General features: G+C 45.7%; 1 protein-coding gene across 13 annotated transcripts in view; it reads left to right on the top strand.

The window, feature by feature from the left end:
• Positions 1-13,938, top strand: part of LOC121461681 (kalirin) — a 463,010-nt gene that overhangs the window by 357,201 nt on the left and 91,871 nt on the right. For all 13 annotated transcript variants that reach the window (XM_041672803.1, XM_041672804.1, XM_041672802.1 and 10 more), the window contains exons 20-23: positions 727-842; positions 1,336-1,458; positions 8,438-8,620; positions 9,794-9,912. In XM_041672803.1, the coding sequence (XP_041528737.1) occupies positions 727-842; positions 1,336-1,458; positions 8,438-8,620; positions 9,794-9,912 (541 nt within the window). The remainder of the gene's footprint in view (positions 1-726; positions 843-1,335; positions 1,459-8,437; positions 8,621-9,793; positions 9,913-13,938) is intronic.

Genomic DNA, 13,938 nt, shown 5'->3' with positions numbered 1-13,938 from the left:
CGATCCAGATGATGAGATAGTGTTAGGAGAATAAGGAGACAGATGAATACCTCCTCTGGCTCCTCTGTCATGCTGACTGCCTTGCTTATATTCTCATAGTATCATTAGGGACAACATAAGAAGCTCTTCCAACCCTCCTCAGGATCAGTTCAAAAGCTGTGTGGAGTCTGGTCCTAAGACAACAAGTAGACCCTAGTGCAGCCCAGTTTCCACCCTCCCTCTGCTCAGAAGCTGGCAACAGTGGCTCTGCTGTTAAAGTACCCTGTGTTTGACTCCTGTGCAGGGCTGAGATGGTGGCTCATCATGTGGGCTGGCTGTATGTCCTCCCGGCACTCTCACTACTGCTCAGCTCCTCCATAGCTCCTCAGGAATGCCTGGGAGTTCTAGCAGAGCCTACCCATGCTTGCCAGCCTCCAGACCAACTGTGTCAGTTGTCGCCTTAGGGGCTCACTTTCCAAAGCCTCTTACAATAAGGACTGATGAGTGTGAAGAGACTCTGGGTCTGTGGTGGACCACTGACAGATCCTCAGAAACAGGTCCCAACCATGCTCTTCCCACTCGTGGACCCCAGGGGAGATGTGTCTGTCTCCAGGTTTTATCCTCTTCCTTCTGATGCTCTATTAGTCCTACAGGGAGGTTTGTAAGTCCCTCCCCTTGGTAGTAGGACTGACATAGCTGGGACTTGGTGCAGAGTCTCATGATGCTGCTCACCTCCTCTTCCCACAGCCATCTTGAGTGAGCTCTTGCAGAGGGAGAACCGTGTCCTGCACTTCTGGACCTTGAAGAAGCGGCGGTTAGACCAGTGTCAGCAATATGTGGTGTTCGAGCGTAGTGCTAAGCAGGTATGTCCAGAGTTCCCTTGGCTCTGCCTCACTGCTGAGCCATGTGCAGATGGCCACAGTAGCAGGCACAGTTAAGATGACAGGCGATGACAGAATAGGGATAGCCAGTTTCCCCTTGTCAGTAATTTAGGTTTTCGGGACATTCAATACTGAGTTTGACACCAGAAGTCATGATGAGCTGTATAGGTATTCACGGAGTCTGACTCATGATAACCCCCAGTTTATACACAGCTACTCACTGGATTTGACCTATAGTACCCCCCCCCAGTTTATATATAGATACATAGATACTCACTGGCTCAGACATACGAAAGGACCCCAGTTTACTGCTTTGTGGTGGGCTGGTCCAATAATAGAATTTTAAAAAATAACTTTCTCGGAGCTACATGCCCACCATTCTGTCACCTTTCCTGGGTCCCTTCCTCACAGTGTGGCAGATTTTCCTACTGACAGCTGCCTTCTGGGCGACTGGTGGTGGTGTTTCCTCCTACAGGCGTTAGACTGGATCCAAGAAACAGGAGAATATTACCTCTCAACACATACCTCCACTGGAGAGACCACGGAGGAGACTCAGGAGCTACTGAAAGAATACGGGGAGTTCAGGGTGCCTGCCAAGGTAGGGAGCATCCCAGCCCCTCCCCAAGTCCCTCTGCTCCTCCCCTTCGTGGGCACCTTTACCTTATAGCAGCAAGAGCAGTCTCTGGACACAGAACCATGTAGCCCTAGGGCACGAGGAAAGCATGTCTGGGGTTATCTTCTTTGGAGCCTAAAGCTCCCCAAATGACATCTCCAACTAGGAAGTTGGTTGCTAAGACACCTCATCATCATGCTGCAGATTCTGGGGTCTCCTTTGTTCTCCCAGGCCTGTGAAAGGACATACTCACGGAAAACTCTGCCTGCATTGTAAACATCTTCCAGGGATAGCAGGTTTCACCTGCAAATGTGTTGGACCACGGATGCGTGTGACCTGGGGACTGCAGGTTGGACACACCTAAATTCTACAAATATCTACATTTGAATGTCTTGGGAAGCGTACCTTATGGGATGGAACAACAATTCAGGGACTGATTAAAATTCAGGGTGCCTACCAAATAGGGTATACCCTAAACCTCCTCCAGTTCACTCAGCACCCCTGCTCCGGTCACCTTGTTAGAGAAGCAAGAGCAGCCAGTGTAGACAGAACTATGTGTTGGGAAGCCACTAAGGACAGGCTCATAGAGCAGGTGATTTTTCCAGTTTTCGGACCTATTTCCATTTGTCCTCCAACCTGCTGGTGATCAGGTCAGATCTCTGGGGAGCAAACTGTGCACACCTTCGTGAGGTAGCAGGAATGCTGTAATGGAAGAAAACCAGATTTTTACCAGTTTTCACTGCCAGCATTTGACACGAGGACCCTTGCTTTGAGTAAGAAGCTGGTGTGTGATGGACCTTTCTTTGTAGTTCCCTGTGTATCTCGTAGCTTCCCTTCCACACGTAGAAGATGCCCTTTCCAGGGTTAGAGCTGTTTGTTTGGGAGCCCAGGAGGATAACATGCTCATGCCATCTTCCGCAGAGACCTCCTTCAGTATCTCAGCACATGTTCCTCCATCTTGGTTTCACAAACATAACCTCATAACCTCCTTCCTGCGCCAGTATTCACAAGTAATAATTTGCATTATGAATGCTGTAAACTCCACAATGGGCAGGTAGCTTTGCATTGTTGGGAGCTCTGGGCCCTTTGCCTGCTGTTTAGAGCTGTGAGTTCAGGTCAGAGGTTCGTTTCAACACCAGCTAGAGAAATGTCACAAAGTAGGCAGAAGATGGCCAGGACCCAGTTCAAATCCAAATGAAAGGGGTTTTTGAGGTTACAAGTTTCTATCTATCTGACCTCTGACAGCGTCCTTAGTGGACCATTAGAGGATGAATGGCATCGGCCCTACCAGCATGGGTAGACTATAGCAGTAGCCAGAACTTCTTACCATGAGAGTCTGTTTATAACCGAAGTGGACATGCAGAGAATTCAGTCATGTTAGTTTATCCTTCACAATCTGCTTCATGGCTTTGTCCTCTTCCACCCATCATTCCTGCCCTCAACTGGAGTCGCTTCTTCATGGGATTGCATTCTCCTGGCTTTTCCTTCCTTCTAGTCAATTCTATTCCTCTGATCTTTTAAAGGATCACTTTGACCAGAGCATCCCTCCCCTCAGGAACTTTGATGGTCTTCAGTGTCTTCAGGCTCCACCTCCTCCCGCCCTCTAGCTCCATCATCAGTGGTTTCTTTATGCTAGCTCGGGCTTCAGCAGAGTGTGTGTGCTTTCTTACCCTCCAGGACATCCATTTGCCGCCCTTGCCTTTTTCCTGCAAGTTCTCCACCTGAAGTAGTGCCCCTTCTCTCTAGTTTGTGCTTTGGAAAGCAGCTCACCTTCCAGTCCAGCGCTACCTCTTCTCTGGTCCTGTCTACCTGCTGAATACCCCAGGGCCCTCCCCTGCTGCACTTGCAGCCCCTATCTTGTATAACCTTTGGGCAGCTGGCACAAGCCACGTTTTTCCAGGGGTCTGTGCAGTGATATCTCCAGTATGATCTGAATATCTCAAGGAGTCTTTGTAAAGGGGTATGTCCTGCTATATCCCCAAGGACAAGAACCCCCTTTATTCACCTGTGTTCCCCGGGTTACCTGATGTAGCTAATGCATTGAAAGGAAGTCACAAAGAGACATGAACATTAAGAATTTTGGATAGATCTCAGAACTACTACACTTGAGTCTATGCTCGTATGACTTTCTAGCTTGGCCCTTCATTTCCTGTCTTCCTCCCAGCTGAACTATGTCTGTTAGTAGTTACTGTGTTCCTATCTGGCATGTTCTCAATCTCAATTATTTGTGTCAGATTATCCACTGGATAACAGCCCAGCTGAGGACCCTGAAGCCTCCTGCCTCCACCTCAGCCAACTCCCCAGAGGCAAATCCTCTTGTAACCAGTTATCTCTGGCTTTTGGTTTTTATAACCAGTGAAATGAAAATTTGGTGTGGAAAGCAAACTGACCTTGAATGGCAGAAGAAATATTGTGGCCCTCACAACTGAATAGTGTAACAGGTTATACTGGATTATTATGCTCTGCTCCAAAAAGAGAGATCAAGGAGAAGACACACTGAATACAGAAAGGCAATTTTATATCAAAACCTTCAAACATAAGAACAAAGTGAGACAGGGATTTGGCAAGGGTAGGAACACACCCTTGCACGATGTGGTACGCCTATAGGCAATCTACTTAGAAGAATACAAATGACACTTTTTATTGTTCCAAAATTACAGGGAAACCAGCACTTGATAACGGGGAAGCCGAACGCCTCAGCTTCTGACAGAATTCTGTTTCTTCTGAAAACAAAATTGTTTTTAGATTTTTTTTTCTTTTTACAATCTAGTGGTTTTTTTTTTTTAAAGTATATCACAAGCTCTATAATCCTTGCCACAGCTGAGTGGAGCTCAGAGTTAAGCATTGGGAGTAGCTCCTCCTTCCCTTCTCTCCTCAGGCGTGTGTCCGTGCTGCACAGGTCATTCACTATGGAATCCTGTCTAGCTTCTCTCCCTCGGCATAATGCTTTCCGTATTCCACCTGTGCTTTAGTGCATGTCAGCCCCTCGTCCCTTTTGACGACTAAATAGTATTTCATTACACAGATACAGCTGTATCGTTTATCAGATGGATATTTACTTACCGTTTATCACATGAATAATATTTAGTTTTATGAATTTTATGTTTCATGAGGGTTTAGGAATCAAGTCATATTAGCTCTACATAAAAGTTTTTGTGAGCATGTTTTTCAGTTTCTTCTATGTCTATGTGGGAGTGCGGGGACTGGGCCATATGGCGCCTCTATGTTTCATCTGGAGGAGCTTCCAGTTCGAAAGCAGCTTTCTGCAGTGTGTGTAGGTTCTAGGGCCTCCACATCTTCCTCAGCTCAACTCCTGCCTGTCCTGAGAAACGTGACAGAGGAGGAGTCCCACTGCCTTACCCTTGCTGACTCAGAGCCCAGAGCTCAAGCGGTCTTCCTGTTTTCTGCCTCCAAAGTGCCCTGGGGTATCCCTGCTCCATACTTATCCCGCCTTTCTGTGGATTCGCCTCTGCTCTGTGCCTGCCTCTGCTCCCTGTCCCAGTAGTTCACATCACCAGGGAGACGCCCTCAGCTGAGTCCTATGCCCTTGTTGTCTGTTTTAAACAGACTTTAAAGCCAGGACACCTTAAAAGTGCTTGGCCACCTACTAGTGGGCTGTCCTGGTGGGACAAGGTTCTGCCTCTGACCTCATCAGCTGCAGCCAGGAATGTGATAGGTCACGTGGTTTCAAGATCATATTCTGTGGGGGCCACAGCCATGGTTGGTGCTCCACGGGGCTAATCGAGCTTAGCTTTGCTTTAGCATCTGCTCACCCACCCACCCCTCCGTTCACCTCTTACAGTGTGCTGCTTCCTTTCTAGACAGGGATACAGGGAGATGGGGATGATAGAGCTCCGCTTGTAGAGAGGTTCAGGCCCCTGAAGAGGACACACAAGCAACTGTGCCGGACCCGTGCTGGAATAGAGGCCTGTGCATGGAACTGTGAGAACTTAACCCCGCCCCCATCTGCAGGGAGAACACTTGGCTGAGGGTAGGCTGCACAGTCGCCATCCCCACAGCAGGATGGGGCTGACACTCAGCGCAGCAGTAGGTTAGGAGTGGAGAACCTCAGAGACAGGCTCCTCCAAAGACAAGTGGGGCCAGGTTGGGTAGAGGTTTTCTACACTGTTTGTTGGCCATCCACTCCACAGCCTCCTCCAGGACACGGGGTCATCTCAGTCACAGGCTTTGCCCTTATTGATCCGAGTCAGCTTTGCTCCCTCCCGATTCAGGTAGCAAAATGGCCACTACCCAGCTGCAGGCACCATCTGAAGTGACTTCACCTTACCAGGATCAGAGAGTAACTACTTCCAGGAACTTTTATATAAGAAGAGGTCTCTTGACTATTAGAATAAAAGTCAAGCTCTCTTAAGAAAATAACAAACCAGAAAGAACCTCCCTCCAGAAAAAAAGACAAAATCCCTAAGAGAAATGATATGTACGTCTTTAGGATCCCAGGCTTCTTGTCTTAGCCAGTTCTGCTGTAGTTACTGTTGCTGGTTCATGATGGAGGGATAGTCCTCCAATCCTCACACCTCCCTCTTCTCTTCCATTCCAAACCCCTGCTAGCCCCTGACTCTCAGCCCCTGGCCAGCCCACCATGCTGACAGAGGAGAGGCTAATTGTGTTGTGCCCTGGCCGTACATCATGCAGAGCGCTCTGCTCCTCTCTCGGACATTCCTCTCTTAGGAAGGGGTGTGGACAAGCCTAGAAAGGGGTGTGTGTGCCATAGAGCTGTTAAAGGACAAGGGTGGTTGAATAAACAGACGCCCTGCTGTCTTCTTTTGTTTGTTTCATTGTAATGAATCAACTGTTTACTTAGATTCTCGATAAGAAGTTTGGAACACTGATTTGTCAGAGTAAATTCCATTTGTTAGCCAGAAAATGGATTACAGGTAGCCCAGGAACTGAGGAGTAGCTTTGATCTTTGGCAAAAGCTGCAAAGAAGAACATCAATCTTGTGCTGGTCTTGTAGCCTCATATTTCTCTTTCTGTGGTGAAGACCTCATCTTCCAGGTGTCTGGGCTGCCATGGCTGCATCTTAAAGTGACCTCAGTGCGTTTGGAAGTTTCACATTGCTGATATCAATTCTGATGGGTTCTACAGAGAGAAACTCGACTGAGGGGGACGATTCAGCTACAGTTAGCAAGTTAGTTAGTACCACCCTCTTGCTCCCATGGTACTCCTTAAGGATGACCCAGAGTGCCGATGTTGTTCCTGTCTCTCACACCTGCCAAGGGCTTGTGCTGTGCCCAGCAGCTTCCACGCACACCTTCAGTGGGAGATCTGGGCATTCTGCAAAGCTTTCTTGTCAGCCCTGAGCAGCTTTGTGGCAGTAGCTAGATCTTTTCGTTTTCCACTTTTCAGTCCTGGGCTTCGCAGCTGAGTGTTTCCTCTTGTGCTGGCACTTTCTGACCGCACAGCAGGAGGGGAGTATCTGCCAGTTCCCCCCAACACGGACAAGTACTTACTTCCCTCTTTTTCACTTTAGGGTCACCCTTTTTTCTGTGCCTGTGGCACCACCTTCTTGGCTACAGGTGTCTTTTCCTTGGTGTCCCATAGCTATTTCATTTCCCACCTCGCAAGATATTCAGAAAGATACGTTATCTTTTCAACTGTAGCTCTCATGATTTTTCAAGTCTCGGTTTTCTAGATTGTAGCATGGTCCAAATTTTGGACCTCCTTTTCTTAAAAGAACATTTTCCTTCTAGCAAATTATTTAAATGTTATCTCATTTTCCTTAAGATTTCTCAGCAAGGCGGTGTTGGTGCTCGCCTTTAATCCCAGCACTCAGGAGGCAGAGGCAGGCGGATCTCTGTGAGTTCGAGGCCAGTCTGGTCTACAGAGCGAGTTCCAGGACAGGAACCAAAGCTACAGTGAAAAAACCAAAATGAAAAAAAAAAAGATGTCTCAGTTTTTTCTGAGAAGTTTTAGTTTCAAAATTCAAAAGTGTGCTAAAATATGAGCAGGTGTTTGCTGCAGCCATCACTTCCGCTGCCCTCCACCGCAGCAGCTCTGCTCTGCCTTCATCTTCTCTATTGTAAAGTCCCTCTGCTGTGACACACTTCTCACTTTGACATTCAATTACATGATGCCCCGAGCCGCCAACTATTTTGTATGAAAATCTTGTCCCCTCTGGAGATTTTAGGTAGGGCAAATGAATACTTTTTTTAAATTTCTCCATTTGTTTACCCCCCAAGCTCAACCCACAGCTCTCTGCAGAGGACTGTAGACAGAGGAAATGCTGAACAAATTCTTTACAAATGAAGTTAACTCAACACCTGTCAGACTTTTAGCTGGTTAGCCCTGTAATAGGCACTGACTACATTAATCACTTTATCTCCCTGGAACAGAAACAAAGACAGAATCTCATAGTAGAGCAGATAGGAGTCTGTGAATTAGGTTCATCAGATGCTAACCCGTGCCAGCTTGCATGTTTAGTGCCTGCCTCGGGTACAGAGACAGGCGGGGACTAGGAACAAAGGATCAGTGATAAAGGCTGCTGTCCCTGTTGGTGGTATGAATTTGGACGAGCTCTGCAAGCTGAACCTCGGGATTTTGCATCTGGCTTGCAGAGACTTGCCCATCACCCCTGCATACTTCCTAAGGATGCTTTAAAACACACATGAGTCTCAGGTGTGTTCGTAACATGCTCTATAAGTCACCAAATCACTATGTTGATATTAGAGAACCTCACATCAATAGCAATGGCCAACATCTCTGACTTAACTAGTTGAATGAACCTTTTCTGGAGATGTGAGCAAACGCCTTATCGCCTAGATAAGGAACTAGGGAGATTTAAATAATTTGCTCTAGGCTACCTAAAAGGTAAGCAACAAAGTTATCATGCAAAGCCGGTTCTCAGCTAAGTTACCTATGGCTGCTGGGCAGAGCAGAGGAGGGCTTAGGGCAAAGGGGCCCGAGAATAATGTGATCCAGTAACGTTAGGCCATCTCTCGGGCAGCAAACGAAGGAGAAGGTGAAGCTTCTGATACAGCTAGCGGACAGCTTTGTGGAAAAGGGCCACATCCATGCCACAGAGATAAGGAAATGGGTGACCACAGTGGACAAGCACTACCGAGATTTCTCACTGAGGATGGGCAAGTACCGGTACACCCTGGAGAAAGCCCTGGGAGTCAACACGGAGGTGCGTATGAGGTGCTGTCCGCCCGATCTCCTTCCCTTCTCTCCCTCAGTACCGCTAACCTCATTGAGGGAGCACATTTCTGAGCTGTGAACCCTATGAACCTCGTGCATTTTAAATAGGTTTGGGGGACTCTTACTGATCCATTCATTTCAAGCCCCCCCCCCCACACACCCATGATCTATGTACTACAAAATTGGCTAGCCAGGAGCCAGACCTATGAATACAAAGCAGAGGTTTGGTTTTGTTATATTTTTCCTGTGTAGTTAACTGTTGGCTCTGAGGACTAAACCCTTTACTTTGATCTCATCAGCACTGTCATCTAACCAATTATGCTAATGAGCCAATGATTAGAGTCCCTAGCATGTATGCAAATGGATCTCAGGAATAAGGGTCACAGTTTGTGTGAAGGCTGTTTGACACTTCAACTGAAAGAAGGTACGAAGTTCCACGAAACAAAGGAAAACTGACTTCTAATCTCTTTTTTATAATAGAGGTCAGTGACCTATGAATTAAAAAGCTAAATCCAGCCTATCACTTAATCCTAGGAGTTCTAACTCATATATCTTTAAACCACCCCATGGGCTGAGGCAGAGCAGCCTTAGTAAAGTGGTCAAACCATTAAAATTTGAGGCTCATAATGTCTTCCCCCGGCAGTGAGGGGTTTTTTGTGTGCGTATGGTGAAGTCCCATCATACACAATACCAAAGATGGCTTAAGCAAGCAGGGACAAGCAACAGGGTTTAGTCACTGACTGGGTATTCTGCTCCTGTTTCCACAGGAAACTGCTTGTTTAGTTTTGTTTTTTTTTTTTTTAAAGTTATTTTCTCTTGACAAATGAGGTTTTCAGTGTTTTCCTGTATTTCTGTTTCACATTTATTTTATTGATGAAGAACCAATTCTGGCTAGTTTCTGTTTAGATTTAATCAAGATCAGAGATCTGGAAATCAGATACGTAATGTCTGTAGCTACAGATAGTAGCACTAAATGTTTGGCCACAACATCTTATACCTTTTATTTTTTTTTACTTGAAAGCAAGAATTGCCCTATGAAGAAGGCTTGTGGGTGGGACCCTTGTGGGACCCCCCTCATCTCGTCATCTTCCATGAGGTTGTTTACACCGCTTCCCTAAAACCTCACCAAGGGTACCTGGCCTCTGTGACACTTCTCATGCAGGATAACAAGGACCTAGAACTGGACATCATCCCAGCAAGCCTTTCGGATCGTGAGGTTAAGCTCCGGGACGCTAACCACGAGGTCAATGAAGAGAAGCGGAAGTCAGCTCGGAAGAAAGAGTATGTGTGTGGGTGCGGGGAGGTGGAATTCCCACTGCAGCGAGCAGGCTCTTCCTTACTCTTCCCTGCTACCCATCCCTTGTGACAGTGTCATCTGGTCTACCTGCAGATGTGGGGATGGCCATTGAGGAGAGAGACTCACTGGAGATCTCTCAGCCTCTCCATTCCCTACTAAACCCAAGTGCTCTTCATGTAGCAGGGACTTCCTGGGAGACACCTACCCCTTGGAACATCAAATTTTACTTCACAGTAAACTCAACAGTAACCAAACCAAACCACTTCACGTAACAGAAATCAGAGCAGGGAAGCTAAGCAACTCTCCCCAATGCTGAGATCAGTGTGTAATAAATAGAACCAGAATTCTGCCTCTTCATCATTGCATACACCATGGCTTGCTCCAGTGTCTCTCACTAGCTCCAAATTTCAGATGGTTTCCTATTGCCCTCTGAATAATGATCAGACTCAACACCCACCATCTGGCCACCCCTAAGTCAGTTTTATTTCAGAGCCCTTCCCAGGTCACGTGACACACTTTAGACAGGCCACTGTCACTGACTCCCTCATTGACAAGAACATTAAATACAGTTATTCATGCAGTTTTCCAGCCTAGCGCCCTACTGTTTTGGTTTTTTTTTTGTTTTCTTCTTCTTCTTCTTCTTCTTCTTCTTCTTCTTCTTCTTCTTCTTCTCTCTCTCTCTCTCTCTCTCTCTCTCTCTCTCTCTCTGTGTGTGTGGTTTTATTTGGTCCCCCCTTTTCCACTCTATTGATCCTTTAAAGTCCAGCTCATACCACATGCTTTTATGAACTCCTACTACATCCCCTGCCGCCCTTGTTCCATTCCTTTCTGAACATCTATTCTTTTACTTGTTCTGTGGTCATGTCTCACTAACTAGAATATAAACTCTTCTGTGATAGGATTATTTTATACCCTCTTATATAAACCAGTGGTTGCCAGAGTAACAGGTATACCACAGTTGTGCAAGAGGCATTTATGGAATACTTTTGGATCTGGAACTGAAACCTTAGTTCTGAGACAAGAAGGTACCCAAAATTATGTAATAAATAAAGCCCATAGCTGAATACAGTGGCACATAGCTCTCATACCGTCACTCAGGAGGTTAAGACAGGAAGACTGGCAGTTTGAGGGCCAGTCTGAGTTACATTTAAAAAGAAAGGAAGAAAGAAAGAAAGAAAGAAAGAAAGAAAGGAGGGAGGGAGGGAGGGAGGGAGGAAGGGGGAGGAAGAGAGAGAAAAGGAAGGAAAGAAGGAAGAAAGGAAGGAAAAACAATTGATGGCATTGGTTTTGTTACTTGTGTTTTAGGGATGTGCTTGGGCCAGAAAAATTAAGGTGCCGTGGAAGGGGTTCAGTGTCTCTCCTCCCCCACCTCTGCATCTAGTTTATATCTGGATTTCAGTCTTTGCCTGGTGAATAATATTTTAAATGGAAAGAAATATGCACCCTGAATTTGGCCTTGAGAGTGAATTGTGGAGGTCAGAGGTAAAGTTGATACCTGAGTTTACTCCTATGTCACAGTTGGCCCATAGGGATAAGAGGCAGCGAGATAGAAGATGCTAAGATTCAAACATTATGGGAGAATCTGAAGTTGCCTGAGATTTCCATGTATTGAATCCTATTTTTCTCAGAATAAGAATGGCTAGGGCCAGAATCAATTTAGAGAACTAGGACCAGTTTATCATTAGATTCTTGCTCTGTTCTCCAAGTCCAGCCAGTCCTTTATATTCATGAGTCCCACATCCTCCCATTTAACTAGCCCTGGGTTGGAAATATTCAGGGGAAAAAACTGCCTGTACTGAACATGCGCAGACTATTTTCATGTCATTATTTCCTAAGCAGTACAATATAGCCATTATTTGTGTAGCACTTACGCTGTCTTGGGTATAAGTAATCTAGAAGTGATATAAAGTATATGGGAGATGTGTGTAAATTATATGCATATACTATGCCATTTTACAGAAGGAACTTGAACAGTTGCAGATTGGGGTACCCACAGGGATCCTAGATCCCATCCCTTAAGGATACATTCTCAGTGAATCTTGACCTCAGCAAGGCAAAAACACATTGCTGTCCTGATTGGTTAGTTAGGAGGTGGTTATTGACCCACATTTCACATTCAAGAACTACAGGAAGAATGAGCTATGTCAATCTTATGATATCTTGATATTTTCTTTTCTTTAAGCTGAGGGTATAAAAATCACCCCTATGCAGAGATCATGGGAGGAGCTTTATAAAGCTCGAAAGAAACCAATGTGTCTGGGATTAAGTAGTTAATGTTATCAAAATGAAAAGGGGATTACAGCTTCCTTAAACCTGAAGAAACAAGCGCTGGTGTGCAGAGTCAGAGTCTTTCGTGTGAGATTGTGTTGGTTATAAAGCTGCATAGCAAAGAGCCACAACTTGGGTGACTTCACCAACAGAAACTTACTTGTCCTGAAGCCCGAGAGCTGAAACCTAGGAATGAAGAGGTTCAGTTTTCTCTGAGGGTAGTGGGGAAAAGATCTGCTCCAAGCCCTTCTCCTAATTTGTTAGTGGAATGTTCATATTCTTGTGACAGTCTTCCCGAATATTTATGCCTGTGTGCACATCTCACCTTCTGTAAGGACATTGGCCATTTTGGATTGAGACCCATCCTACTCTGTACTCCAATGGTTATTTCCAATAGATCTGAGGAATGGAGAGTTGGGATTTGGATAGACTAATGCTGGGGGACGCAGTTCAAGCCATAACAGAGAAGCCAAGAGAGAATTGTATTTGGCCAGCTCTCCTGTTTTCTTTCTGAGACAGTGGAGAAAATGAAGGAGTGTATTGTAAAGAAGGTTAGCATAGAAGAAACAGAGAGGAAAGAAAGAACAAGAAGAAAGGAAAGCCAATGCAAACACCAAAGGTGTCTTCCCAGGGCCAGCTTTGCTCCTTCAGATCGTCCCTGGTTTCACAGCGGCCTACAGGCCTAACCTCTGAGCGTTTCCCAGGATCCTCTGCACCAGGCACTCTTCTCACACCATCTTACTCAATCCTTGCAGCAGTCCTGGGTGGTCAGCTGTGGTCTAGAGAATCTGATCTTATGTCTAGTGATTGACAGATCCGTAATTCAGTTCCTGCTTGTTTACTCCAATATTCACACTCTTTCCACTCTCCCAACAGAGGAAGAATAAGAAGAGGGTGGCTAATTGACTTCTGTGAAAGTGAAGTCTTTAAATCAATCCGTTAACAGACAGCCGCCGTTAGAGTGAGACATTGCTTTAGGGAAAAACCACCAAGGTGAAGATCGCCTGAATGATACTGCCCACACAGGATTTCTGGTCATGTTTTCAAAAGGACACACCTTGGGGATATAGTTTCTCAAATTTTTCATGTGATAGAACACCTGAAAATAGGAGTTCTCAGCATGAACTATATGAAAACCTGATACTGAAAATGGAAGATAAATGAGTAAATGTATAGTTTTTACTAAATTAGTTTATCCTACGCCAGCTGAGAAGCACTATTTCTAATAGAAATTATGGAGCTAAAAGGTAAAATAGATGCACAATAATGAAGTCATACACCATACATGCTCAAGTCCACTATGTTCTTTAGGGGTCCAAGGAGGGAGTCCTTTCCTTAAAGATACAGAGCACAGCTAGGTGATGGTCAGGCGACAGTGGCACACACCTTTAGTCCCAGCACTCAGGAGGCAGAGTCAGGCAGATCCCTGAGTTCAAGGCCAGACTGGTTTACAGAGTGAGTTTCAAGATGGCCAGCACTACACGGAGAAACCCTGTCTTTGGAGGGAAAAATATGAAGTATAAACTTCTGTTCACAGGAGCCTGAAGAACATCAATCACTTAACATTACGAATTAATATTGAGCATGCCAGTGTTGTGCCCATAGATTTTTTATGCAAATAAATCTCACCGGAGGTATTGCCTAAATACTAAATAGGACCAGCCAAGGTCAGAGATCAGGAAACTGTGGCCGACACTAAACTGGACTCATCCTCTGTTTTATATAGTTCTATAATCTAAAAA

This window comes from Microtus oregoni, unplaced genomic scaffold, assembly GCF_018167655.1.
Source record: "Microtus oregoni isolate MIOR12 unplaced genomic scaffold, Mior012 000023F_ref0000262, whole genome shotgun sequence".
Taxonomy (NCBI): domain Eukaryota; kingdom Metazoa; phylum Chordata; class Mammalia; order Rodentia; family Cricetidae; genus Microtus; species Microtus oregoni.
This window is presented reverse-complemented; position numbering and strand designations above follow the sequence as displayed.